The sequence below is a fragment of the Schistocerca serialis genome, chromosome 5 (assembly GCF_023864345.2).
Source record: "Schistocerca serialis cubense isolate TAMUIC-IGC-003099 chromosome 5, iqSchSeri2.2, whole genome shotgun sequence".
In the NCBI taxonomy this organism is placed as follows: Eukaryota; Metazoa; Arthropoda; class Insecta; order Orthoptera; family Acrididae; genus Schistocerca; species Schistocerca serialis.
In genome coordinates this window covers 481,763,187-481,787,477 of record NC_064642.1, presented here as the reverse complement: position 1 = coordinate 481,787,477, position 24,291 = coordinate 481,763,187, and the positions used below count along the sequence as shown (strand labels likewise).

General features: G+C 44.0%; 1 protein-coding gene across 2 annotated transcripts in view; it reads left to right on the top strand.

The window, feature by feature from the left end:
• LOC126481314 (PAN2-PAN3 deadenylation complex subunit PAN3) overlaps nt 1-24,291 on the top strand; it is a 144,023-nt gene that overhangs the window by 100,121 nt on the left and 19,611 nt on the right. For both annotated transcript variants that reach the window (XM_050104975.1, XM_050104974.1), the window contains exons 9-11: nt 3,313-3,452; nt 6,878-7,081; nt 22,896-23,058. In XM_050104975.1, the coding sequence (XP_049960932.1) occupies nt 3,313-3,452; nt 6,878-7,081; nt 22,896-23,058 (507 nt within the window). The remainder of the gene's footprint in view (nt 1-3,312; nt 3,453-6,877; nt 7,082-22,895; nt 23,059-24,291) is intronic.

The following is a 24,291-nucleotide window of genomic DNA, read 5'->3' as shown; positions in this document are numbered from 1 at the left end:
AGTTATCAGCTATATTGTTAGTGAGATTGCATTTAAAATAAAACCTATTGCAAGCTGAGGACACAGTTTAGAGATTACTGTTGTTGTTGTTGTTGTTGTTGTTGTTGTTGTTGTGGTGGTGGTCTTCAGTCCAGAGACTGGTTTGATGCAGCTCTCCATGCTACCCTATTCTGTGCAAGCTCCTTCATCTCCCAGTACTTACTGCAACCTACATCCTTCTGAATCTGTTTATTGTATTCATCTTTTGGTCTCCCTCTGCGAATTTTACCCTCCGCGCTACCCTCCAATACTAAATTGGTGATCCCTTGATGCCTCAGAATATGCCCTACCAACCGCTCTCTTCTTCTAGTCAAGTTGTGCCACAAATTTCTCTTCTCTCCAATTCTATTCAATATCTCCTCATTAGTTATATGATCTACCCATCTAATCTTCAGCATTCTTCTATAGCACCACATTTTGAAAGCTTCTATTCTCTTCTTGTCTAAACTATTTCTCGTCCATGTTTCACTTCTATACATTGCTACACTCCATACAAATACTTTCAGAAACGACTTCCTGACATTTAAATCTATACTCGATGTTAACAAATTTCTCTTCTTCAGAAACACTTTCCTTGCCATTGCCAGTCTACATTTTATATCCTCTCTACTTCGACCATCATCAGTTATTTTGCTCCCCAAATAGCAAAACTCATTTGCTACTTTAAGCGTCTCATTTCCTAATCTAATTCCCTCAGCATCACCCGATTTAATTCGACTAGTCCATTATCCTCGTTTTGCTTTTGTTGATGTTCATCTTATATCCTCCTTTCAAGACACTGTCCATTCCGTTCAGGAGCTCTTCCAGGTCCTTTGCTGTCTCTGACAGAATTACAATGTCATCGGCAAACCTCAAAGTTTTTATTTCTTCTCCATGGATTTTAATTCCTACTCCGAATTTTTCTTTTGTTTTCTTTACTGCTTGCTCAATATACAGATTGAATAACATCGGGGATAGGCTACAACCCTGTCTCACTCCCTTCCCAACCACTGCTTCCCTTTCATCCCCCTCGACTCTTATAACTGCCATCTGGTTTCTGTACAAATTGTAAATAACCTTTCGCTCCCTGTATTTTACCACTGATTCAGAATTACTATTATTGTTATTATTATTATTATTATTATTATTATTATTATTATTATTAAAAGAAACATCAGTACACAGTTCGTCCAAGTGCTGTTAGGAGTGCTTGTGTCAAATTCAAAACTGCTGTGCTGTCTCACGGCAAGTTGTGGCATTCGATCCTTGAAGTTTCAACAACAGCTTTGTAGGAAATCAAAAGTGCTAGCATTGCAGCAGCATGTATCCTGGCTGCAAATGTAACAGTATATCCCTTGCACGCTTCCCGTGTGACATCCCCAACTGTCCACAATTCTACATATGTATTGTACCTTATAGACATTTGCCCAGCCACTCATTACTCACGCACGCTTTGGCGATTCCCGTAAGAGTTTGGGCAACCTGTGCGCATTCGCACAGACGAAGGTCTATGGCTGGGTAGCCTTTGACTATATATACGTAGGCAGTAACTTGTTCTCGAAAGAACAGTTACTGTTGATGACCGTGCAGCTTTTCCCTGGAATAAATGATGACTAACTGACAACTTCAGCTGCCGACAGGTGTTGTTGATATACCTCGATGTGGACAGCTGAAAATGTGTGCCCCATTTGAGTTGGGAATGTGAGTCTCACGGGAAGCGTGCAAAGGATAAGTCCGTGCAGTTGCCCTATTCATCTGTGTGCTCAGATGGATAGAGCGTCTGCCATGTAAGCACGAGATCCCGGGTTCGAGTTCCGGTCGGGACACACGTTTTCAACTGTCCACATCGAGGTATATCAACAACACCAGTCGGCAGCTGAGGTTGTCAGTTAGTCTTCATTTATTCCAGGGAAAAGCTGCACGGTCATCAACAGTAACTGTTCTTTCGAGAACAAGTTACTGTCTTCGTATATATAGTAACAGTATATGTCTGACACTCATCGGACGCTGACGGTGGAGCGGTGGGACATTGTCAAGCTTTTTGAGTCATCTATTGTTTGTAGATCACAATTCATCGAATTCATCCCGAATACCGAGATATGGGTTCCCAGTTGCTCCTCAGCAACGATGCCCCACTCACAAATTGTTTTAAAGTTTTTGGCCAGCAAACAGATCATAGTCCTGGCTCCCCCGCCATATTCATTGGATTTGGCCCTAGTCAACTTCTGGTTATTCCCCAAATTGAAGCTGGCATTGAAAGGACACTGTTACAATGCACTTAAAGACAACTGAGAACATTTTACTGCAGTACCAAATGCAGTACTAAAAAAAAGAATTACATTTCATTATCAGTGGGTATTTCATTTAAAGCTAAAACAGATTAACAGCACACAAAAATGAAGTCAACTGAAAAGGAAAGGGTAGACTATTGAGAAACCAGGAAAGAGAGATACGTATAGAATACAACAGATCATAAAATGTAGCAATGCAGCTGAACATCTGAAATCATATGTCTGGATTATTATGTTACATAACATTCATGTGAGAGATTAGAATTTGTAGGTAACAGTAATTATGGAGAAATAGTTTTTATGTCCTGTTATAACTAGGGATCTTCCTTTGTAAAACACACAGAAGTACTGTATTAGGAGGTTGAAAAGAGAAGTTGATTGATTATGTCCAGACATATGGGGGGAAAAAAGAAAAAATGGTAGATTTTGGGGGGGGGGGGGGGGGGGAGATTGGTGGAAGCTGTGTTTACTAAAGTACTGGTGATACTTTTAGGTTTCATATTATTTTCTTGTGTTATTAGCTTCATTTTCATTGCCATCTAAAAACAGAAGAAAAATGTAAAATTAAAAGAACAAACTACAAAGATTTGAAGTTAACCTTAACATAGCAGGCAAAACAATAAATTATGTTTGTATTCTATTATCCCATTACATTTGAGACAATGATACTGTATAAAAATGAGTAACATGAAGACTTCAATACATTTAATGTCTAATTTATATTTCGTACTAATTTGTCCAAACCGAAGGCAGCTTACCAAGGCATTAAGAAAGGAAAAGCAAACTCCTTCACCCCCCTCCCCTCCTCCTAATCACCCCCATCCTTTCTTCCCTTGCAATGCACTAGTTTACTCATTATGATAGACTGCGTTATAGATTTGGAACATTTTGTGGTTGCGTAAAACCGATCAAACAAATTTAATACTGGATTTTCATTGTTGTAGAATGTAAAATCTAAAGATCTCTGTAACAGCATAATGCATTCTGTTTTATGGTTTGACAGCAAGAAGATCTAACTGCCTTGGGAAAACTAGTGCTTGCACTGGGATGCAGATCTCTCATGGCAATACAACGAGAGAATATTCAGACATCATTGGATCTTGTAACTCGTACCTATTCATCAGATCTCCGTAATCTCATCATGTGAGCAGCAGATAAGTTTTTTTTCTATTTTCTCATTTAGTGTATGATGAAGAGGTTAGGGAAATTGCTTTTGTATGGAAAATAATCAAGTTTAATATTGTGGAATGGATGGATTGCTACTCACCATATTGAGGAGATGTTGAGTTGTAGAAAGGCACAACAAAGAGACTACTGTACATTTAAACTTTCAGCCACAAGGCTTCCTTTCCAGTGGAGAAAGTAGTGTGTGTGTGTGTGTGTGTGTGTGTGTGTGTGTGTGTGTGTGTGTCTTCTGCTTTAAAAAAAGGCCTTGTGACTGAAAGCTCAGTTGTATAAAAGACTTTTTGTTGTGGCTGTCTGCAGCTCAATGTGTCCTCAATTTTAACTATCATTGCCAAAAAAGTTACAATGTCTGTAAATAACATTGGAAACAATGTTACATATGTAGATTGAGACACAGACAGACAGTAAATGTCATCTTTGACAGTGTTGTGGTAATGTAATTTAGAAGATAAAAAGTTGAACCATAAATATGATGGAAGCAAACAAGAAAGACATTAACACTAAATTCAAAAACTGTACCTTCATAACAGTATACATTAATAAACAAACACAATAAAATCAGTACTTTAATAAGAGTTATCAAATGTGGAAAGTGATATAGAAACCAATTAAAAGAAAGAATTAACATTTGTAACAACAGAATATGTGAAGTACATAGGCAATCTCAATAAGATAAAAAGGACTGAATAAATACAGGAAAACTGAGGAATATGAAGAGACAGACAGTGTGGAATGTAGTGGAAAACTGTGAGGATTATGTGAAGTTTAGAAGAGGGGCAATATTAAGCTGTGTTTGGTCATTTAATATTAATTAAAGACTGTGAGCTAGATGTGTGTTGATTTTAGGGCTTCCAACAGATTGAGTTTTTGGCCTGTGTTAGCTAAATGAAGGACATGGGACTGTGGCTGGTAGTTGTGGTCCTCACTCAGTACCTGCTCAGCAAATGTGGATTCATAATTCTGCAACCTTCAGCTGTATTCGTGTTCAGCCAGCTTAATCGCTTTATCTGTGCCTGACTGACCAGTATAAAACGTATCACAGACAGGACAAGTAATTTTGTATACCACACTATTTGCTGGTGATTGGGTCTTATCTTTGCTATTGAAAATACGCTGGGCTGTGGTTTCTTCACATAGTAGGAAATACTATGGTTGCAGGATTGCAGTGTATTTGCTACAATCTGTGATACCTGTCCTTGGTGTGTTAATGTACACATTTTGCAGACAGTGGAAGGGGCAGCATACGGATCATCTGTATAACTTTCCGTGTTTAATACCTCTTAAAGTAATCTCATCATGTACCAGTTTTATTTTACTTGGTTTGTTTATTTAATGTAAATTTGTATATAGCTACAGTTTTTTAATATAGTGTTAATATTTTTCCTTTTTGTTCCCTTTGCATTTATTTATTGTTAAACATTTTACCTTTTAAATTGTTTTACCACCACACTGTGTGTTTTTGCCTCAGTCTAGATGGGTAAAATATTTTCCAAAGTTGTTTACAAACATTGTATCTCCTTCGGAGATGGATAGTCTGATGATGGACTTGTAACCTGAAAACCAGCTGACTCAATACATTAATCTTGTAGAATATAAGCTTAGTAATGATTTCCATTTATTATAATGTTGGTCCACCAATGACTGACTGAAGAATTAGTTGACATTTATTTTTTAGTGATGATAGTTTATTAATGTTGTTTGGATCTATAAATAATTACTTCTGTGTTCTACAATGATTTGCAGAAGAGCTTGAACTACTGTATCTCTTCCACCGGTAATTTGACTATATGCCTTCTGGCTATTTTTGTAGTAGGCCAACCAACAGTCGGTCAGTTCACTCTGAAGATGGCCGGAAAATATGCCACATGAATATCGGTGGTGGAAATGTAATTTGTATGGCTGAACACTTGAGATTTAATGGATCAGTCAATTTACTGGAAGAAACATGAAGATACACTACAGTATTGCTGTTATGAAGTAATTGTGTATCTTTTAAAGATGATGCACTATTTAGTATTATGACCTCTAGCATTTTCTTCTAAGCAAAAAAATGCTTCCTTACTGTTGGTGAAAGCATTTCACATATTGCATTCTCCCAGAATTTATACTTAATTTTTGTATAACCTATAAATGTTCATACATGGCCTTTCAGTTCACATTTAGATTTCTTTTAGTTTCCTTAGGTTTCATCATTTCAATTTCTTTCTCATTTTCCAAAAACGATCATGCATAAAAAATACCAAGAAACTGGAACCTGTACCCTCTACTCAATGCTTCTGTTGCATTAGAATTAGCTTCTTCTTCTTCTTCCTCTTCTTTCTTTGTTTCTTTCTTGTTTTCTTCATCTTCCTCCTTATATTTGACTATATTTTTGCCAACAACATTTTGTTCATTGAGTTCAGAATACTCCACTAGTTATTATCATTCATGCTTTTACTGTGAAAATATGTTTTTATTTAAGAATATGCACCTCAAGCCATTATCTGATGTGTGTGGAGGTGGATGAGGTGGATATTCATAACTATTTGGGAAGAAAAGAGTATTAGGATGCAACCTGACTAAAACAAAGGTTTAGTCAATAGGAGACATCCTGATGTATCAAGAAATAGTAAATTTTGGTTATGGGGAGGGGGGGAATAAAGTGGAACCAAGGTCTGACAACAGCATGTATTGCCAAGTGGATGTAGCTTAGAATAATTGATGTGAAGAGGCACACAGAGGACAGATTAGCATGGAGAGCTGCATCAAATAGGTCTTTGGACTGAAAGACAATACCACCACCTCAAGTTTTTGTTGGAATGCAAGATACACTTTGTTTTTTTTCCCCCCTTGGGCAAACTATAATACTACCTAACTTTTAATGAATCGTTTTTAAATTAATTGTAGGAATGGTAAATATATAAGTGAAAATAAGCCAAATCTCTGATAGAAAACAGAAAAAAAGAAAAGGGACATAAAAAAGAAGCCAAAAAAGTAGTAGTGTGAAACACAAGATAAACGTCTTGCTTCCTCATCTTCTACTGAAGATTTGTGTTTCCATTGTGCTCCCTCTTGTTCTATTTCAGTGTTGTCTTACATCGTTACTATTTTTTTTGTTGTATATTGTAATTTTTGCTCATTGTCTACTCTCCTTAATGTAAAAATATGCTTCACTTTGCGCTAGTGTCCATTAAGGTCTACTTTGTGTTGAACTGTGATAAGTTTTTTGACATCTAACCATCTAAAATTATTTCTTGAGCTTAGTGATGGTAATAGGAGGAAGGAGCATATACATGTTTTCTCGTGTGTTTGCTTTATCTGTGTTTATGCTAAAGTTCAAGTAGAAATCTAAATCTGGTTGTAAGAAGTGGCCATATACTTGTATTTTTATCATTTCCTGCTAGGTACCTGCTGAGTAGTCAGCAGCAACAGCAGCAACCTCGGAACGTAACAGACTTGATGCCAATGATTGGGGCACGTTTTTACACCCAACTAGATGCAGCACAAATGAGGGCAGATATACTGGAGAATGAACTGGCAAAGGAAATGGAAAATGGCCGCTTGTGCCGGTTACTCGTCAAGTTGGGCACCGTAAATGAACGTCCAGAGTAAGTTGTATCAGGTTTTTGTATGCAGGAATTTTCTAGGCTGTGTTGAATAGAGAAATAAATACTAGTTAAATCAATTTTTTCTTCATCCAGAGTGCATGCAGATTTGAAACTTCCTGGCTAATTAAAACTGTGTTCCAGACCTCAACTCTAACCTCAGACCTATACCTTTAGCTAGCAAGTGCTCTACCTAATGAGCTATCCAAGCATGACCTGCCCTCATGGATTCATTTCCACCAACGCCACTTCTCTTAACCATCCAAATTAGGATGACATTTCAACTGTCAGAGAGAGCAAAGGGCTTGGGAGATCAGTTGAATGGCATTAATAGTGCCTTGAAAAGAGGTTATAAGATCCCTTAGGGGGAGTCACATTGCCTGCATCTTCTACTGTAGATTTGTGTTTCCATTGTGCTCCCTCTTGTTCTGTTTCAGTGTTGTCTTACATCTGGGCCCGGCTCTTGCAGCGCTACTTCTCTTTCTGTGCTGCAAGTCCGTCCTTGTAGTATTCTTTTTCCCCTCTGCCTCTCCATTGAGTGGTCTTCTTGGTGCTGATCCTGCTGGATTTAGTTTTCGGTTTTGGATGCTCATGTTTCCTGAGCTGGAGAATGGTGGGCACCGCCAGTCCTTCATAACCATAAGCCCTGGGCATGCTTCAGCAAACTCCACGTCGCACGGTGGTGGAACGTTGCGTGTCACAGGGAATGGGGCTCTTGCCTTAGCCACCCAGATCACGAGGATGGTAGAAACCTCTATAAAAAATCGCTCAATGTCAAGATGTGCTGCACACCAATGAACTGTATGGCTGCTGAAGTGGAAAAATCATTAGCAGGCAACCTCTGGGCAACCTGCTGCACTTCAGTTGTATAAGTGGGGCTCTGTCTGGATGGGCATTCAGAACCTAGCTGTTCATGGGAACACTATGAAGAATCTCAAACTTCTTCTCCTGGCGGTTACAAGGCCCCAGCACCCTCTTCAGATGGAAAAGGTTATTGCAGTGCAGAGAGATATGACCCCACACTTCTTTCCCTGTCTATGTAGTGGGAAGAGTGACAACCCAGTCGTCTGGGAGCAAAACTCTTCATCCAGTGCTTGATATATACTTGGACTGATGGGGATACCTTTACTGCAGCAAAACCATTATTTTTTGTTGAAAACATCAAAGACAAATTTGGTGAAGTTGGGTCTGGGAAAAATGCGGAATGGTTCGTTTTTAGTAATAACTTCCTCTGCTGCCCAATCTATAGCCCTTCAGGCATGTGACTGTCTAGGTGACATACTTATAACTATTTCCTCACACAAAGTGTTGAACATGGCCCAAGGAATCATCTTCCACAGAAACCTCACTCTCCAAACAGATTAACTCCAGATTAATCTCCAGTGGTGAGGCATACACTTTATCAGATTGGTACAAAAAGGGCACAAGGAGAAATGTACAGATACAGGTACCTTTATCTTAGCCTTTGAAGGGTATGTCCTCCTGGGGAAAGTTAAGGTCATAGTGTACAGGTGTGATGTGAAATCGTTTGTCCCACCACCTACGCTGGACTTTAGATGTTTGTTTTGGGCACAAGTCATCCCACAGCATGGCAGGACCCAAAATGCAGCAACTGTGGATGATCACTCAATGAAGGTACTGCTTGTTAATATCCACATTTGTTTGTCACCATCCTCCTCCGCATTTACCAGTTTTCCCAGTTTTCAAGAAAGAAGATCCTGGTTTACAAATCTCTGGACCACCTGTCTTGTACTGAGATGCTGAATCGCAGAAAGGCACAATGAAAAGACTGTCAGAAAGTTAGCTTTTGGCCAACAAGACTTTTGTCAAAAGTTGACAACATACACAAGCGCGCACACTCACGTAAATGCAACTCGCACACACTTGACCAAAGTCTCTGGCAGCTGGAGTCAGATGTCTGGCTCACCATACACATACGCACACTCTCGCGCAACGCCATACATCGGGCTTCTGCTGCCAGAGACTGTCGTCATGTGTGTGTGTGAGTTGCATTTACGAGAGTGTGTGCGTGTGCTTACGTTGTCTATTTCTGACAAAGGCCTTGACTGATAGCTAACATTCTGATAGTCTTTGTGTTGTGCCTTTCTGCAACTCAGCACCTCTACTATATGGTGAGTAGCAACTATCCTTTTCATTATTTTGTTACATTCCATCCTGGATTTTGCATTGTTTGAATTTGTCTTGTACCGAGGTACATCCTGTGGAAATTATTTTCAGTTATGTAAAAATCATGACCATCACCCCTCTGTACCTCATCCGTACCGAGTCAGATCTCTTAGCACCCTCTGCTCTCATGGTTCCTGCAGCACCTTCTTCGGGAACCACTAACCTGCACTCGACCAAAGAAGTGTTCTCCTTCTTTCGTGTCTACTGGTGTCAAGACTCTTTCTCTTGGGATCCCTCTTTTGAGCAACCTGCAGACCAGAGGCATGATGCCAAACAGTGGCTGAAGGAGCCATGACCTCTTGGTCCCAGGACTTCTCGCTCTTCATCTGTCCATGTGCTCACTACAGATAGCCTCTTGAACAAATCTTACCCATCAGAGGTTAGAAAGGAAAAGAACGAGAAGAAGAAGAAGAATTGGGACAAGACTCCTATGATGCCCCCTCCAGGTCCAGATTCCCCCACTCAGTTGGATTCTGAGTTGATGATTTTGGATGTGGTTCCATCCCCAGTGGTGACAGGCAGTGATTGTGTGGCATGACCAGTTCTCCTGGACCGTTTATACCTCTCTCAGCCACTACGGTCATTCAGTGGAATTGTGATCGGTATTGCTGTCATCTGCCAGCACCTTACTTCCTCTCTTCTGCAGTTTGATTTGCTTTCCAAAATATGCCTTCACTGATGGCAATTGCCAACACTTGGTGGTTATTGTACATTCTGTTGGAACCATACTGTCCCCAAGAGCTATCTGGAAGAATCAGTACATTAGTTTACACAGAAGTCTTCAGTGAATGGATTCCACTTTGTACCATGTTTGAAACAATAGCCGTATGGGTGAAAACAATCTCAGGGATCACCATTTGCAATGTTTACCCATTTCCAGGCAGGCCACTTACTTATGTCGAACTGACCTCCTTAATCCAACAGCTTCCACCACTCCTTTTCTCCTACTGCTGTGGGACTTCAATGCCCATCACCCCCTGTGGGGGAGTTTCACTTTGTCTGGTAGGGGTTTTCTAGTTGACCAGCTTCTTGCAGATCATGATCTGTGCCTCTTCAGTGCCACTCATGGCACCATTTCAGCGATCTTTTCCCCTAATATTGTGGCTTCAATATTTTGGTCACTACATGATGACCTTTGTGACAGTGACCACTTTCCATTGATTTTGTTGTTTCTTTGCCACCATGAAACTGACTATCTACCATGCTGTGCACTTCAAAGATCCAGCTTACCTTTTATACCTCTGCTGTTACATTCAGCGCCTCCCTGGCAGATCATCCACACCACTGGTACTATTATCCCTCTTTCTACAGGTCCCCTCCATGGTCGACCATTGCTGTGGTAGACCATAGACATTACAATAGCTATTCTTGATCTCTGATGAGCCCTGAAATGATTCAAATGACATACTTTGCAGACCAACCTTATCACTTTTAAGCAACTTCATGCCAAGGCTCGCTATGTAATCACACGCAGTAAGAAGGCTTGCTGGGAACTCTAGGTCTCCACCCTCGGGATGTATGCCTATTCTTCTCAGATGTGGGCCAAGCTCCATAGTCTTCTGGACTGCCAATGATCCAGTTTTCTCTAAGCGTCAGCACCTTGTTGCAGCCTTTTCCTACATACTTAAAGTGTGCAACACCACTTGGCATCATCACATTTTACTTTGACTGGGACTTTCGTAGCTCCCAGCTTACTTTTATTCGTCAGTTTTTATCCCACTGGTTGCCGTGTGTTAGAGTTGGTACTTCACCTCCTACAGGGCTCTGGGTTGAGTTTCACAACCTTCCTCATTGCCATAAATGGGTTAGTGACCTCTGTTAGGCTGCTGGTCACCCCTGCATACTATTTGGAGGATTTTTGCAGCTACAAAGTGCCATCCTGCAGGTCACTGCAAGGGGCCTTTCCCGTGATTTCCAGTTCTCTCCTACAAAAATGTGGGTCACGCTTTTGCGTTTCTGTCATCATACGACACTTTATCCTGATTCAGAACTGTACTTAGTTACCCAGCCCTGTACGTTGTAGCACAGCCTGTTTCATGGGCCACCTTTTTTGATAAAAGTCTGACTTGGTTGCCTCATATTCATCAACTGAAGACTAACTGCATGCAGAAGCTTAAAGCTCCCTCCTTTCTTGTGCCTGGTGCTGCTCTTACCCATATTTACTGGGCCCTGGTTTTGTCCCACTTGGACAATGCATGCCAGATTTATGGCTTGATGGCTCCTTGAGCTTTGAAATTGTTGGACACAGTCCATCATCATGCCATAAGTCTGTCCACTGCTACCATCTGGACTTTCTGGAATATTCTCATAGACAGTCTCCTTGTTGAAGTGGAGATCTTATATCTTCAAATTTGATGGCACCAGCTCTTGGTCTCCTAACCAATTGCTATTGGACAGTTCTCTGATCACAACATGTATCCCATTCTCTTTGTATATGAGGGGTCCTCACCCTGATACCCATCTAGGATAGGATTACCATTTGGAATGCATGTCGCTATCCTGTGCTGAGATCTCTTCCATCTCTCTTCCTGGACTTTGCTCCTCGTGTCCTCCCCCCCTCCCCCTCCCCTACTGCATCCCCCAACTGGATTATGCCCAGGCCATGGATTATTACCAATCTCTTTCAGGGTCCTAATGTTTCGTTTGCCCCCATGACCTTTCAGCATCCGTTACATCCAGTTCTTAAAGAGTTCCAGGATGCTGTCATTTTTTACACTGACAGCTCCAAAACTGTGGATCACGCAGGATATGTTTTTGCATCCCCTGCCAGTATGGAATGCCATTCACTGCTGGAAACTCCCCCTGCGGGTTCGGGGGTTAGAATTGGCCCGCGGTATTCCTGCCTGTCGTAAGAGGCGACTAAAAGGAGTTTCAACCGTTTCGGCCTTCCATGTAATGGTCCCCCTTGGGGTTTGACCTCCATTTTTCAAAATTCTACAGAAGTACGAGCCTTTTGGGGAAGGACACCTTACATGGTGTACCACTGGTCCTAAGTGCACTAAGACCTTGGCACTCAGCATTGCACCGGCGTTGTAACCTTACCCACTATTCCTCAAATTGGGCCTCAACGCCTGATGGGTTGTCCAAGTTACGCCCATAGTGCATCTCCATCTGCACCAGCGATCATGATGGACTTTCCATGGCACCAGAAATCCAGCACGGTAGCCAGCCCGTTGTGGTGGGGTCGTCATGTACCCTCTAGGTTGTAGCCCCCTGACAACACAGGGATTGTACTGCCGATACCTGAGCTGCACCCTCCCCACGTCGGCCAAGGAGTAGATGCCCGTCTCCTTGGGGCATCAGGACTCCCGGCAATGGTCATCCTGCCAGGTGGCCCTTGCTGCGGCTGGGTGGCGCCCGTGGGGAGAGCCCCTGGTCGGAGTGGGTGGTATCGGGGCGGACGTTTCGCAGATGAAACGTCAACATGTATCTGGTCGCTCTGCGGCCGAGTCTTTCAAAAGAAAAGGTACCGTTTCTAGTTCTGGTTCTCCTGCCCTTTCCCCCTTGGCCACTCCATGGGAGGAGGGACAGGCCCGCCGGCTTGGGGCGAAGTACTTCCCCCGCTATTTGGTCTGTTCTCGAACCGATGGGGGGGGACGTTCGCCACCTCCAAGCCCATGTTCTTTGTTCAGCACATTGAGGACGTCTTCGGGGAAATCGAGGCTCTCAGCAAGATGCGATCAGGGTCCGTCCTTATCAAGACCACCTCCGCCACACAGTCGGCGGCGCTCCAGGCGTGCGACCGCCTAGGGGACATCCCAGTATCCATTGTCCCACATCTGGCACTAAATAGGACGCAGGGGGTTATTTTTCATCGTGACCTCCTGCTACAATCTGATGAGGAGCTCAGGGCCAACCTGGAGCGCCGAGGCGTGCATTTCGTCCGGCGAGTCCAGCGCGGCCCCAAAGACCGTCGCATCGACACCGGGGCCTTTATCCTCGCCTTCGAGGGGGACGTTCTCCCGGAGAAGGTGAAGGTGATGTGCTACCGGTGTGACGTGCGACCTTACGTCCCGCCTCTTATGCGCTGTTTTAGGTGTTTGCGCTTTGGGCACATGTCATCACGGTGTGAGGCTGAGCCCCTTTGTGGCGATTGTGGACGTCCTCTTCGTGAGGAACATACATGCACCCCACCACCTCGGTGCGTTAATTGTCCTGGCGTCCACTCGCCCAGATCCTCAGACTGCCCCGCATATCAGAAGGAGAAGAAGATACAAGAATTCAAAACTTTGGATCGGCTTTCTTATTCTGAGGCCCGGAAGAAGTACGACCGCCTCCATCCCGTGCCATTGACCACCTCGTTTGCCTCAGTTGTGTCCACTCCTTCCGCGGTATCCTCACCCCTATCCTGTACCCCCTCCACCTCCTCCACCCATCAGGGGGCTCTGCCTCCGCCTCCCAAATCCCTCCCTTCCAAATCCTCCTCCCCCGTGGCCCCCACCCCCTCTGCCCCAGGGGCCACCCTTCCTCCTCCTCCTCCTCCTCCCCCCACGCCACCTGAGAAGCGATCCTCTTCTCAGGCGTCCATCGGGGAAACGTTCCGGACCCCAGCTTCCGAGGTCCGGCGTTCCAAAACGGACCCCACGCGTGAGGACCTTCTTCGGGTCCAGCCCACCATCCCTGTGCCTCCTCGGCCTTCCAAGAAGGCCTCCAAGAAGAAGTCTCTATCCCCCTCTCCACCCCGGCGCGTTTCGTCTGACGCTCCATCCGTGAGTCGCTGCTCCCGGCCGTCCTCAGTTTCGCCGGGACGCTCTGCTGCCAGGCGCTCCGCCGGCCTTTCGTCGGCAAATGATGCGGCCCGTCCTACACAACCAGGGACAGCGGCCGCAGCTGGCAACAAGTCGATGGAACCGGATCCGCCTCCCGTCGGTTGTAGCGTAGTTCCCTCGCAACCTGGCCCTCCGCGGCCGTCGAGGTGACCAGCTCTTCCCCCGTCTCGTTCCCCCAACCTTTTGACTAGCGATGGCGTTGTTTCATTGGAACATACGAGGTATCCGATCTAATCGGGAGGAATTACAACTGCTCCTCCGCCTGCACTGTCCGCTCGTCCTTGGTCTCCAGGAAACCAAGTTGCGCCCGACTGACCGTATTGCCTTTACCCACTATACCTCGGAGCGGTATGACCTCACCCCTGTGGACGGTATCCCAGCTCATGGTGGGGTCATGTTGCTCGTTCGGGACGATGTTTATTACCATCCCATCCCATTGACCACCCCACTCCAAGCAATAGCTGTCCGCATTACTCTTTCTGCTTTTACTTTTTCAGTTTGTACCATCTACACTCCACCATCATCTGCTGTTAGTCGGGCTGACATGATGCACCTGATCGTTCAGCTTCCCCCGCCGTTTTTATTGTTTGGCGACTTCAATGCCCATCATCCCCTTTGGGGCTCTCCTGCGTCCTGTCCAAGAGGCTCACTCTTGGCGGATGTCTTCAACCATCTCAATCTTGTCTGCCTCAATACCGGCGCCCCGACTTTCCTTTCGGACTCTACTCATACCTACTCCCACTTGGACCTCTCGATCTGTTCTGCCACTCTTGCCCGTCGGTTCGAGTGGTATGTCCTTTCTGACACCTATTCGGGCGACCACTTCCCCTGTGTCGTTCGTCTCCTGCACCACACCCCATCCCCACGTCCTTCGAACTGGAACATACTGAAAGCTGACTGGGGACTGTACTCATCCCTGGCGATCTTTCCGGACCACGATTTTCCCAGTTGTGACAGTCAGGTCGAATACCTCATGGCTGTTATCATCAATGCTGCCGAACGTTCCATTCCTCGTACTACTTCTTCTTCACGTCGCGTTTCCGTCCCCTGGTGGAACGAGGCTTGTAGGGATGCTATCCGTGCTCGACGACGTGCTTTACGCACCTTTCGCCGCCATCCTACGTTGGCGAATTGTATAGAATACAAACGACTCCAAGCGCAATGCCGTAGAGTCATCAAAGACAGCAAAAAAGCTTGTTGGGCCTCTTTCACCAGCTCCTTTAACAGTTTCACTCCCTCTTCTGTCGTTTGGGGTAGCCTGCGCCGGCTGTCGGGCATTAAGGCCCACTCCTCGGTGCCTGGCCTGACCTCAGGTAATGAGGTCCTTGTTGATCCTGTGGCTGTCTCCAACGCCTTTGGCCACTTTTTCGCGGAAGTTTCAAGCTCCGCCCATTACCATCCTGCCTTCCTTCCCAGGAAAGAGGCAGAAGAGGCTCGGCGACCTTCCTTCCACTCGCTGAATCTGGAAACTTATAATGCCCCCTTTACTATGCGGGAACTCGAACGTGCGCTTGCACTGTCCCAGTCCTCTGCTCCGGGGCCAGATGCCATTCACGTTCAGATGCTGGCACACCTTTCTCCGGCGGGCAAAAGCTTCCTTCTTCGTACCTACAATCGCGTCTGGACCGAAGGTCAAGTCCCCATGCGTTGGCGTGACGCCGTTGTTGTTCCTATACCCAAACCTGGGAAGGATAGACCCCTTCCTTCTAGTTACCGCCCCATTTCTCTTACAAGCTGTGTCTGTAAGGTGATGGAGTGCATGGTTAATGCTCGGTTAGTCTGGATTCTTGAATCTCGACGACTACTTACTAATGTCCAATGCGGCTTTCGTCGCCGCCGCTCCGCTGTTGACCACCTTGTGACCCTGTCGACATTCGTCATGAACAACTTTTTGCGAAGGCGCCAAACGGTAGCCGTGTTCTTCGACTTGGAGAAGGCTTATGATACCTGTTGGAGAGGAGGTATCCTCCGCACTATGCACAGGTGGGGCCTACGCGGTCGCCTGCCCCTTTTTATTGATTCCTTTTTAACGGATCGAAAGTTTAGAGTACGTGTGGGTTCCGTATTGTCCGACGTCTTCCTCCAGGAGAACGGAGTGCCTCAGGGCTCCGTCTTGAGCGTAGCCCTTTTTGCCATAGCGATCAATCCAATTATGGATTGCATTCCACCTAATGTCTCAGGCTCCCTCTTTGTCGATGACTTCGCGATCTACTGCAGTGCCCAGAGAACATGCCTCCTGGAGCGCTGCCTTCAGCGTTGTCTAGACAGCCTCTACTCATGGAGCGTGGCAAATGTATCAACTTTTGGCGATATAAAGCGTTCCTTCCGCCATCCTTACATCTCGGTCCCGTTGTTCTCCCATTCGTGGACACAACTAAGTTTTTAGGGCTCACGTTGGACAGGAAACTGTGTTGGTCTCCACATGTCTCTTATTTGGCGGCCCGTTGTACACGTTCCCTTAATGTCCTAAGAGTTCTTAGCGGTTCATCTTGGGGAGCGGATCGCACTGTCCTGCTTCGCTTGTATCGGTCCATAGTCAGATCGAAGCTGGATTATGGGAGCTTCGTCTACTCGTCCGCTCGGCCGTCCCTCTTACGCCGGCTCAACTCCATCCACCATCGGGGGATACGTCTTGCGACCGGAGCCTTCTACACTAGTCCTGTGGAGAGTCTTTATGCTGAAGCTGCCGAGTTACCATTGACTTACCGGCGCGACGTACTGCTGTGTCGGTATGCCTGCCGGTTGTTGTCTATGCCCGACCACCCCTCTTACGAGTCCTTCTTCGCCGATTCTCTCGACCGTCAGTATGGGTTGTATGTGTCTGCCCTGCTGCCACCCGGAGTCCGCTTCCGTCGCCTGCTTCGACAATTGGATTTTGCCCTCCCTACCACCTTCAGAGAGGGTGAGAGCCCGACACCACCTTGGCTCCAGGCTCCGGTTCCTATTTATCTCGACCTCAGCTCACTCCCGAAGGAGGGTACTCCGGCTGCAGTGTATTGCTCACGGTTTGTCGAAATTCGTGCTCGACTTGCCGGTCACACCTTTATTTACACCGATGGCTCCAAAACTGACGATGGTGTCGGCTGTGCCTTTGTCGTCGGGGCCGCCACCTTTAAATACCGGCTCCTCGACCAATGTTCCAGCTTTACGGCCGAGCTTTTTGCTCTCCATCAGGCCGTTCAGTATGCCCAGCGCCACCGCCATTCATCGTATGTACTCTGCTCTGACTCGCTCAGTGCTCTTCAGAGCCTTGGAGCTCCCTATCCGGTTCATCCCTTGATTCAACGGATACAGCAGTCCCTCCATTCTTTCGCTAATAATGGTGGTTCTGTCAGCTTTCTGTGGGTTCCCAGACATATAGGAGTGCCTGGGAATGAGGCTGCGGATGCTGCAGCCAAGGCTGCAGTCCTCCTGCCTCGGCCAGCCTCCCATTGTGTCCCGTCATCTGACGTTCGTGGGGATGTATGTAAGAGGCTTGTGTCGTTGTGGTGGGATGCTTAGTCATCCCCTCCAAGGAAACAAGCTCCGGGCAGTAAAACCGCTCCCAACTGCTTGGACAACATCCTCCCGACCATCTCGGCGCGAGGAGGTCCTTCTGACCAGGTTGCGGATTGGGCATTGCCGGTTTAGCCACCGCTACCTGCTCTCCGGTGATCCAGCCCCGCAGTGCCCTTGTGGTCAGGCATTAACAGTGCGCCATGTTTTATTGTCGTGTCCCCGTTTTAATCAATTTCGTGTTATCCTGTCCCTGCCATCTACTTTACCGGATGTTTTAGCTGATGACGCTCGAGCAGCTGCTCGTATTCTGCGTTTTATAACTTTAACTGGCTTGTCCAAAGACATTTAACCTTTTTACTTATTTTATCTGCATCTTTGTCAGGTACTTCTGGTGTCCCCCCATCCCCTTGAGTTTTAGCAGATTCCATTTGCTCTAACACCAGTGACTGGGCGCTAATGACCTCAGCAGTTGAGCGCCCTTAAACCCTACCAAAAAGAAAAAGAAAACTGCTGGAAACATGTAACGTGTTCACAGCAGAGCTGATAGCTATTAGCAGAGCCCTCCAGTTTATAAAACGGGCTTCTGTCGACCGTGTTTTAATATGTACTGACTCACGGTCTCCACACTATTGACTGATGCTATTCTTGCCACCCCTTTGTCTCTGCCATTCAAGACCCTCTCACTGACTTTTGTGATGCTGCCTGCATAGTTGTCTTTCTGTGGCTCGCTAGTTACATGGGTATCCTGTGGAATGAAATGGCTGCCTCTTTGACTAGAGGAGCACTCACCGATCCCCTTTTGCTTTGATGATCCCAGGTGTAGATTTTCAGGTGCCCGTAAGGTCTCTGCTCACTCAGAAATGGAACGACACCTGGTGGTCTGTTGCTACATCTAATAAACTTCACATAATTGAGAAGATTACTGCAGCAGGGCACTCTTCCTTCTGCTTCCCCCAGAAGGAATCCACCATCATAAGTCATCTTCACATCAGCCATAACAGGTTAACCCTCAGTTTCATTTTGTGTCCTCAACCACCCCTACATTGGGGTTGTGGAGCCTTACAGACTGTAGCTCATATTGCGGTGGAATGCCCTCTTGTTTTGCCCCTCCATGCTAAGTACAGACTTCTGGACTCATTGTCTCTAATAATGTGATACAATTCATGGGTGATTGAATTGTTTCCCTGTTTTCTCTGTGAAAGTGATGTTTATTCTCAGTTTTAAGGTTTTAATCTACATCCTGAGCAGGGGCCGAGTGGTTGGGGTTGGGGCATCTCCCACCTCCTTGTCCAGGCCATTCTTTCATCCCTCTTTTCCTCTGTTTCAGTTGTTTTTAGATTTGGTTTGCCTACTATCAGGTGCACCCCCTTTTTCCATTGTGGGTGTCACACTATGTTGAATAGAGGGTGCCCTCGACTGTAATGGATTAGGGATGGGCCAGGTGTGGGTGGAACATTCTCTGTCATGTACAGAGACCCAGGGAAGCCCACTTGCTGATTTCTTTGTTTCATTTTGCTATTATTATTGACAGTCCAAAATATGTCCATTACATTTTAGACTTTCTGTTTTTACTTTTATGTATATTCCCACTAGACCAGATCGTGTTCTTGGTAGATGCCTCTACTTGTGAATGCATTGCTCTCAAATTGAGGGACAGATGACTTTACTGTTTAGTCCCTTAACCCTCCCAATCAACTAACATACCAAGAGTTTTTCTGTTTGAGGCTGCAAAATAACTGATGATAGCAGAAAGAGAGATTATATAAAATGTAGACTGGCAATAACTAGAATAGATTTCTGAAAACAATATATAGACACACACACAAAGATGATGTGACTTACCAAACGAAAGCGCTGGCACGTCGATAGACACACAAATATACACCCAAAATTCTAGCTTTTGCAACCAACGGTTGCTTCGTCAGGAAAGAGGGAAGGAGAGGAAAGACGAAAGGATGTGGGTTTTAAAGGAGAGGGTAATGAGTCTTTCCGCTCCCGAGATTGGAATGACTCCTTACCCTCTCCTTTAAAACCCACATCCTTTCGTCTTTCCCTCTCCTTCCCTCTTTCCTGACGAAGCAACCGTTGGTTGCAAAAGCTAGAATTTTGTGTGTATATTTGTGTTTGTTTGTGTGCCTATCGACGTGCCAGCGCTTTCGTTTCGTAAGTCACATCATCTTTGTTTTTAGATGTATTTTTCCCACGTGGAATGTTTCCCTCTGGGATGTCCTTTTCTGAAGGTATTTGGAGTGTAGCCTTGTAGTGAAATGTGGACAATGAACTTGAAAAAGGTGGGAATGTGTGTTTGAAATGTGGTGCTACAGTTGTGCATTGAAGATTAGATGGGTGAATTGAATAGTCAATAAGGAGCTACTGAATCAGATTGTAGAGAGAAGAAATTTATGGTGCAACTTAGTAAAAGGAGGGATTGGTTGATAAGACACATTCACATTCTGGGACCTCAAGCACTTATCAGTTTGGTCATGGAGGGAAGTATACAGGGTAAAAATGTTAGAGTAAGAACTAGGCTTGAATAAAGTAAGCAGATTCCAATGGATGTGTGTTGCAGTGGATGAAGAGGCTTTCAAGGGATAGACTAGTGTGGAGGACTGCATAAAACCAGTCTCTGGATTGAAAGCTACCACAACAAGCATATAAGCTTCATGTACCAGTGAGCTTAAATATTGCACTGATTATTTTTGCTTTTCCATGCAAGTGCAGCTCTATGTTTCACAATATGTATTTTTACTCTATTCCAATTTTTCTCATCCGTACAGAAGCATTTGGTTTATTTCCTTTTTATTTCTTCCTCTGTAATCGTTATTTCCCCCCCCCCCCCCCCCTCCCAACTGTGTAGCATTGTAAATGTAGAAGTCTATCCATTTTGTCTTTACATATTTCCTCCATCTTTATGTCTGTAGTCCATATGTTACCTCATGGCATAAGGTGGAGGGTACTTATTGTAGGTTATAGATTCCCAGTGTCATGTTCTGTATATGAATAGTACTCAAGAAGAACAGCTCTTAGTAAGCCTTTGTATGAAAATACGATCTCAGAATTTTAACAGTAAAATTTTCTATGGTGAACACCACCTCTTTTGTAGTATTTGTTTTGATGAGATCTCCAATTTTGTGCTTACTGAAATTAACAAGTTAAAAAACTCACAGGTCGTCTTTGGATTCATTTCTGCTGCTTCTGTTAGTCTGATCCACTAATGGCTCAAAACTGATGAATACTATGTAATTATTGATTGAAATAGGATTTGCTAAGCTGCATGCTTTCTTTGTGACTTGCATTTCTTTTAGTATTCTTCTAATGAATTTCAGAATGTCATTTGCGTTTCATACAACTAGCCCTATATTGTTGCTTCTTTATAATGTTACACACATACTGCTTGTTATTTAACAGTTTGGAATATGGTTGATTGTAAATTGTGAAATAAGAGTACCGGATCTTTTGACCTGTGTACGAGCAATAAAGTAAAGTACGTTTGTTTAAACAAGTTACGGGAGTGCAGCTGGGTGATGTCTCCAACAACGACAGATATTTCAATGGTTGAACGCCACTTTGTTTATGTAGAGGCTCAAGTACAAGCATTGACCGTCTGCAGGTCTTCCTACGTTTTCATACAGTTAATCATCTGGAAACAGGCCTGTGTCATTTATGTATACCACGTACAATATTCGTTTTATAACACTCTTTTGGGACATGCCTGTTGTTAGTTTCACATCTAACAATTTCTGCCAATTTTCTTCTTCTTCTTCTGTAGTGGTCAATCCAAGGATTGGTTTGCAACAGCTACAATGGCAGCTTGTCTCCATTCTGTGCGTCTTTCAGCTTTTCTCTTCGTCAATCCAAGGATTGGTTTGCAACAGCTACAATGGCAGCTTGTCTCCATTCTGTGCGTCTTTCAGCTTTTCTCTTCATTTCTTTATAGGTGTTACATCCCACATCTTTCACGATTTGATCCATGTACCTCAGTCGTGGTCTTCCTCTTGGTCTTTTTCCCTCGACATATCCCTCTATGATTGTGTTCAGGAGTCCTTTATGTCTTAATAGATGGCCTGTAAATTGCACTCTTCTTTTAACAATGAAACTCCAGAAGCTTCTCTTCTCACCTGCTCTTTCCAGAACCACTTCGTTTGTGACCTTGTCGATCCATTTTATTTTGAGCATGCGCCTATAGTACCACATTTCAAAAGAATTTAGCTTCTGGTCTTCCTCTGTCCCGAGAGTCCATGTTTCACACCCTTAGCATGCCACACTCCACACACATGATTTCAAAAATCTTTTCCTGATTTCAAGGCTGATGCTCTTAGATGTTAATATGTTTTTCTTCTTGTTAAAAGTAGCCTTTGCTTGAGCTATTCTACCCTCACTTTGCCTTGCTCCTTCCATCCCTGGTAATATTACTGCCCAGATAAGTAAATTTATCAACTAGTTCAAGCAGTTCATTGCCTACATGAACTTGGACTTTCACTTGATCTTCTTTGTCGCATGCCATTATTTTTGTTTTTGCTTTATTAATTCTCATATTATATTCTTCACCCATAACTTTATCCATTCTATTCAGTAGGACTACAAGATCTTCTTCACTTTCAGCCAGGACAGCTATATCATCGGCATATCTTATCATATCTATTCGTTGGCCATGAATTACTACACCTGTCTGTGAATTTTCCCTTACTTTTTTCAGCGCCTCTTCAATGTATACGTTAAAGATAACATTCTGATTCTGCCAATTAAGAATGATAAATTATTTTCTCTCAGTTGGAAACATTCTCTGCAGTCACAAAACTGGTCAGATATTCAATAATCAGAGGCTGAGGGAGCAGAGTTTGTGATGATCGCCATTGTGAAAACTGTGTTGAGTCCTACATAGGAGATTTATTGTAATTGTATATTGTTTAGGGGCACTGTACTACTATCTGCTATGAACTGCAGCCTATTTTATACTGCCCCTTGTGTCCAGCCTATTCCCATTCCATGTAAAGTGCCCTTGGTTTTGAGGAGACGAAGCAGAGTACTGAACTAGAACAATTGTAACACTTATTTATATTTTCTACTACTACTACTACTACTACTACTACTACTAGCTTCCTAGGTCAGGTTTGTAAATCAGGGACCTCCATTGTTTTTGTCTGTTGTTTTCTGTGCTAAGTAAATTGTAGCGTACTCTCCCCTTTAAGTTTGTAACTGAAAGAACTGTCTGTAAACTTTAGTTATTATATATTTGTAATATATTGTAATTTTTTAGAGGCCTGAACTTGAAAAAATTTTGGCTTTACAGGAAAATATTGTATTGCAATTAGTATATTTTGTATGAATGTAGCTAACAAAACATTTCCTTCTTGTTCTTTAAGGCTTAATATGGATCCCACTTGGGCTGAAACAGGGGATCGTTACATGCTGAAGCTTTTCCGTGATTACTTATACCACCAAGTAACTGAAGATGGACGTCCATGGATAGACATGGCCCATGTTGTCCATTGTCTCAATAAATTGGATGCTGGAGTCCATGACAAGGTGAGTTTAAAAATAAGTGTGGAACAATAATGGGAGCTAAGAGCTAACAAGAAAAGTGCCCCAGCTAAAACTGAATAAAATGACTTTAAAGTATGGAGATCTGTCTCTCCTACGGCCCACAGTTGTTATTTATCTGCATCAGTTCTTGAACATTACCAAATCTGGAGACTACAGAAGCACAGGTCCCTGAAGAAACAGTGCTGTGAAACAGACAGTTGTGACCAACATTTGCAGTCATATTTCTCAAAACAGAAGTTGCAGTGTTGTTATACAGTTTCCTCTTATTAGTCAACAAAGTGTAAATGAGGAGTTTCAGTGAAATGATTATAATGCATTGGAATGGGACAGTAAGCACACTTGATAGCGGGTAAGATGTGGACATTCCACATCATTTTTTAAGTATCCACACTGCAGTAGTCTTGCATCAAAAGCCATGGTGATCACATTATCAACTTTACAACAGGTATATCCATTTTGTGACCAGCTCTTTACCACACATACGTTAAAGTAGGTATTTATCTTGCTGCATAAAGTTGGTGGTAGAGAAGAGTGAAGACTGACGATTAAATATCAGTCATGTAACATGACCTGTAGTTTATCAGTTCTTGTACAGATCCAACACAGTGGCTGGCAGCAGCTTACACTATGTAAAAAACAAAAATGTATCCATATACTGACAGTATACAGTGTGTCTGAGAAGTCCCCGTACACCCTAGTTGAAAATAGTATACTGTTTGTTGAAGTTCTTATGTATAGCAGGTATAAATTCTTACATATAACAAGTATGCATCCAGAAGATAAATGCATCCACCATTATGCCTTGTACACAGAGGCCTGTGTGTTTCTGCCGTGCTAAGGTCCCGGGAGGTATCGTGATGACACCCCAGCTCATATCATAACATAAGGTGGAGTGCTGGCCTCGACAGCCAGAGAAAGTTGTCATATGTGTGTTCGAGATGCCTTTCGGTGCGCGCACACGTGTGTGTGATAGTCTTCTTGTCATGCCTATCTGTGACTGTACATCTCTACTGCAGAGTAAGTAACAATTCATCCTTCTCATAATGTTGTCTTTATTCCATCTTGGATTTTCCATTGTTTTGCTTACATTTTCAATTTTTTTAAAATGTAGTCTTTCTTTGTTGACTGCAATACTTGAATTTCAAGTGCCCAGGTAGTGGAGTGTCAGGGGCACGTTCCCATGTATATTTTCTTAAGGGGTATTGTGACTTCTCG